Below are 4,579 nucleotides of genomic sequence, written 5' to 3'. Positions count from 1 at the left end.
GCCAGATTTTAACCAGTAAAAAACACCTGGCAACTAGTCAGATTAATCTGGTAGCTAGGATCTAACTAATATGGCAGTTCCCACTAATTAACTGGAAATTCTACTAATTAACCTATCAATTACTACTAACTAATCTGGCAATTGCTACTAAATTAACCTAGCATGCCAGACGCTGCCCCTTTGCGTGCACCTGGTCGACTTTCACTTCTTCCCACCTCCTCTACCTCACTGGATTCACAACAACGATGAACCAGTAGCGAGGACAAAAGGCACACAAGCCATTTCAGGAGAGATGAAGAAAGATGGCTCTCTCATGGAGAGAGAGACAAGAGAGGCCAGTGGGCATCTCCTTGCTGGAGTCGCTCCATGGGCTCTGGGCGCGGCGGCCACCGGGGGGTGCTCGGCGACGGCCTTGAGCGCTGCTCCCCATGGCGGTAACATGTGGTGGTGCTCGGTGGTGCCTCCCCATGCTCGGCGACGGCCTCATGCTGCTCTCCTTGGCGGTCACCTCTGGTGGTGCTCGGCGTCGGCATCCCCGTGGTGGCGGTCGGCGGCGGCATCCCCGCAGCGGCGGTCAGCGGCGGCCTCGTGCTGCTCTCTAAGACGGTTATGGGATAAGGAGAAGATAAGGTGGGCTGCGTGTGTGGCCAGGAAAGCTCCAGGTGGGGGAGGAGATTAAGATTTGGCGCGAGGTGGGTTTGCTCCCGTTTGTATAGGGACGCGATGCACTTTTTCCACGAAGCGTCGCACGGGAACCTGTCCGATGTGGCGCCTTCAGTTATTTTCCCATAATAGAAACCTACAAGAATAATACGTGAAGAAACACTAAACTGGCCCGTCCATTGCACAACACACACCTCAGGATGCAAGTGGGACATGACGCGGGGGCCCGCAGATTTCCGCATGTGACCACACCTAATCAGTGGGACGCCTGCGGCAGCCCGCATGGTTCTCGCGTGTGTACGCGGAGACCGCTTCTGCCGCATCTAATCAATCGGCGCTGGAACTTCCTCCCTTTGCTATGCTTCTTGTCGCCAGCGGCGAAAACGCGGGCACTCGCGCGAGGGTTAGCAGAGCGCAGCTGTCCCGCTCATCTCTTGCCGCCGTCCCGGTCGTCCACACCACCGCGGCGGATGCTGGACTCGGACCCAAGACCCCCGTCGGCGGAGGCTGCAGAACCATGCTTTGGCTTGCGCTCGCCGTCCTTTACCCGGACCTGGGCTATGCAGGTGACCTTGGGAGAGGAGGGCTCGGCGACCTTCATCCTACCGCGCCGGCCCCCGGACGCCGCCGCCGTATCCGTCGGGAACATGGGCGACGGGCCCCTCTCGAGGCTCCCGGCGACGGGCGAAGCACCGACGCAGCCGCGGCCGGGGCTAAAGGCCTTGGAGGAGGCGGAGGGGCGCAGGCCAGAGTAGACGGTGGAGGGGCGGGAAGTGAAGCAGATGAAGAGCTCCGTGCCTCCGTCGCCGCCGCCCCGATCCAAGTGCTTCTTGTCCTCTCGGACGGAATCTGGAGAGCGCACCTGAGATGCGATTTACGGCACTATGTGGTAACTGCGGGCCGCCCGCATCTGCCTCTTTTTTCTCTTCATTTTCGTGGGAGCCCCGCATATGTTATTAAATGGGCCTAAACTGCGGCACCGCAGACGGCCCGCTACCGCTTGCAGCCTGACACACACACACACACACACACACACACACACACACACACACACACACACACACACACACACACACACACACCCCCCCCCCCCCCCCCCCCCCTACCCTAACTCCAACAGCTAAGTGTGAAAAGTATGGATTAGGTCTACAAACAACGGGCCACAGAAAACGAAAGAAAACATAGGAGAAAACTGAAGCTGGAATCGATCCAGAGCTACGTTAAATGCACTCTGGACTGAGACATGAAAAGTTGAGGAGTGGCTCGTCTTGCTCCTCAGTTCTCCCTCCCCGTTTGTTCCTCCGGAGTCCGGAGTACCGACGAGCTACATTTGCCATCACCGCCTCACCGGCGCACCAGAAATCGCACCCCCCGCCTTTCATAGTCGTTCCTGGCCGCCGCCACCCGCCAGCCAGTCTGCCCCCGTCCGCCCGTTACCATCAATTTCTAGGGTTTGTCTCGGCGGCGGCGGCGCGGCCCCCCCACTTCGGATTCCTCGGGTATCTTCCGCTCGTCGCCGGCAGCTCCACGCATGCAAGGAGGGATCTCCGCCCTCTTCTCCGGAGCTGGTCAAGAAGACGTGCCGTAGTAAGGTTCGATGATCTCCCCATTTCCCCCCATTGCAGATTCAGATTACTACGTTTTGAAGAATAAATGATATACGCTTGTGATGCACTGATGCTGGGATGTCCCTGATGCAGAGGTGATAGCTCCAGCACGGACGATGGAACCCTCTGGCAAACGTCCTGTTGGCGCCGACGACAGGCTAAGTGATCTCCCTGATGGCCTCCTTCACACTATCATGTCTTTCCTCACGGCCCGGGAGGCCGTGCAGACGTGCGTGCTGTCGCGGAGGTGGGAGGACCTCTGGTGCTCCATGCCTTGCCTCAACATCAACGAGCGGGAGTTCCTTCCAGAGACAGAGGGTTCAGACACAGAAGATGAGAATGACAGCTGCCTTGCCCGTGCTAGGTTTGAGGATTTCGTCAGCACTATGCTGTTATTTCACAGTGCACAAACACTGGATGTGTTCCGGTTTAATGTTGTTCAGTTGAGCAACGATGAACTTGTCGACCGGTGGCTACGCCGTGGAATCAAACGCTGCCCCAAAGTGGTGGAGATATGTGCATTTTACCATAAATTACCGCATTTGGGTTCCAGTTCTTCTCGCCTCAAGAGGTTACATCTTTCAATGGTTACTTTGGACGGAACTTTCACACAGCAGCTTCGTTCTGGCTGCCCTGTCCTGAATGATTTGGAGCTCAAGTTTTGCAGGTTTCACAGTATTGCAGAAATTGTTTCTTGCACACTCAAGAACTTGACAATTCAGCACTGTAGAACTAACCCTCGTAACACGCTGATTATCAAAGCGCCATCTCTTGCTTATTTGCAGCTGGTCATCACTGTTACTGGTAATGATGGTAACTGGGCTGGTGGTGTTGTAGTAAGCGACATGCCATTCCTCATCAAGGCCATCATTTTCTTAAGAAATTTGCACTCCAACATACCGAAAGTGCCATGCAAGCTTCTTTTGAGCCTGATTAACGTGAAGTATCTAGAACTGACTGGTTTTGACACACTGGTATGCCTCTTTTGCTTGTTTTCTTTTATTTAAAAAAAGGAGTTTCTGCCTCCAATGATTATGTGGCTTATGAAACCAATCTTCTACTATATGATTTCAGTAGACTTATATTCATCATTTGAAACGCATGATGCTATGATTCCTCTATTCAGGCCAATCTTCACGTGGGGTCGGATACTTTCCCGGTGTTTCATAATGTTAGAACCTTGATGCTCAACGGATGTGATCTAAGTGACAACTTTGAGTTTCTGGGATGCTTTCTAAGCAATGCACCTGCTTTAGAGAAGCTTACTCTGCAATGGTGCAAGGTACATTTCATTTTCCTTCCTTACTCTAGCTTCACCAATTTACAAATTGCCTGAATCCTTGTTACCCCTAAAGTTTCCAGAAGGTGAGGTGAAAATCAAAACTGGTGGAAATCCAAAGTCAACGTGTCAAGAATATCAGGACACACCAACTTTCCAGTGCCCAAGCCTGAAGTGGACTGAAATCAAATACAAGGAGGACGGCGATGTTCAGAAAGTATTTGACCTTCTGCTTGGCGTTTGGAGGAACCTCCAGAAGACTACCATTGTGATTAAGAAGGCTTGAAGAAATTACTCCCAGCCCCTTTTGCAACGCTCTTAGTTTCTGGTCCTCCTGAATGTAGCATGGCTCTGAAAATTTGTGTTTTACTTCTATATATTTGGCATTTGATGGCAGGACCAAATGAACAAGCATGCACACTGTCAACTAATTTCTAGATATTCTAATGGTGTGCCTCTTTGTGTTGTGTTTCACTGCGTACAGTCAGTGAGTCCACCACACATCTGATTTTGATAGCTGACACTGCAATGGGTGTGCCATTGGATGATGAATATTCCATACTAGTACGACAGTATGAAATCACATATACTGCTTGATCGCAAAAATATGATCAGTAAACACCTTTTTCGTTTGCAGCAACAAAGCAAGCAGAAAGGAAATGTTGTCTATTGTACTACTGCGTTGGGTGGGCGGTTGACAACATCCCATAGCCAAACGGAGTGGAAACTGAGGTGAGAGTATCTCCGATGCTCCAAGCCGTACCTCACACATCGATGAGGGGGAAGTTCCTTTCCTCAGGGATGGGACCGTTGCCCGTTGATAGTGACTGGAGCCGACCCGGACGAGCTCATTGATGAGAGAACGCCTGCTATGTTTGAAAAAATCGCCAGGGGATTACTGATGTTCCACCGTGCACCATCGTTCAGTAGGTTTCAGATTGACCTTGATGACAACCGATATATCGTGGGCCTGTGGCATCAAGGATTGCCTGGTAGTTGCCGAGATTCGTTTCGAGAATCGTGGTCTTAC

At 52.2% G+C, this 4,579-nt stretch overlaps 1 protein-coding gene across 3 annotated transcripts; it reads left to right on the top strand.

Moving 5' to 3' along the window:
* Positions 1 to 1,874: 1,874 nt before the first annotated feature.
* On the top strand, positions 1,875 to 4,016 carry LOC127334949 (MEIOTIC F-BOX protein MOF). Of its 3 annotated transcripts, none has more exons than XM_051361512.2 (4): positions 1,875 to 2,255; positions 2,379 to 3,244; positions 3,397 to 3,552; positions 3,626 to 4,016. In XM_051361512.2, the coding sequence occupies exons 2-4, from the start codon at positions 2,387 to 2,389 to the stop codon at positions 3,833 to 3,835; spliced, it is 1,224 nt and encodes a 407-aa protein (XP_051217472.1). In that variant the 5' UTR covers positions 1,875 to 2,255; positions 2,379 to 2,386; the 3' UTR covers positions 3,836 to 4,016. The 3 variants fall into 3 exon arrangements, with proteins under 3 accessions (XP_051217472.1, XP_051217470.1, XP_051217469.1); XM_051361510.2 differs by having other exon boundaries at positions 2,373 to 3,244; XM_051361509.2 differs by having other exon boundaries at positions 1,876 to 2,255; positions 2,364 to 3,244.
* Positions 4,017 to 4,579: the final 563 nt, after the last annotated feature.

This window comes from Lolium perenne, chromosome 2 (genome assembly GCF_019359855.2).
Source record: "Lolium perenne isolate Kyuss_39 chromosome 2, Kyuss_2.0, whole genome shotgun sequence".
Lineage (NCBI taxonomy): Eukaryota > Viridiplantae > Streptophyta > Magnoliopsida > Poales > Poaceae > Lolium > Lolium perenne.
Note: the sequence above shows the minus strand (reverse complement) of the source record. Positions and strands in the feature narration are given on the sequence as shown.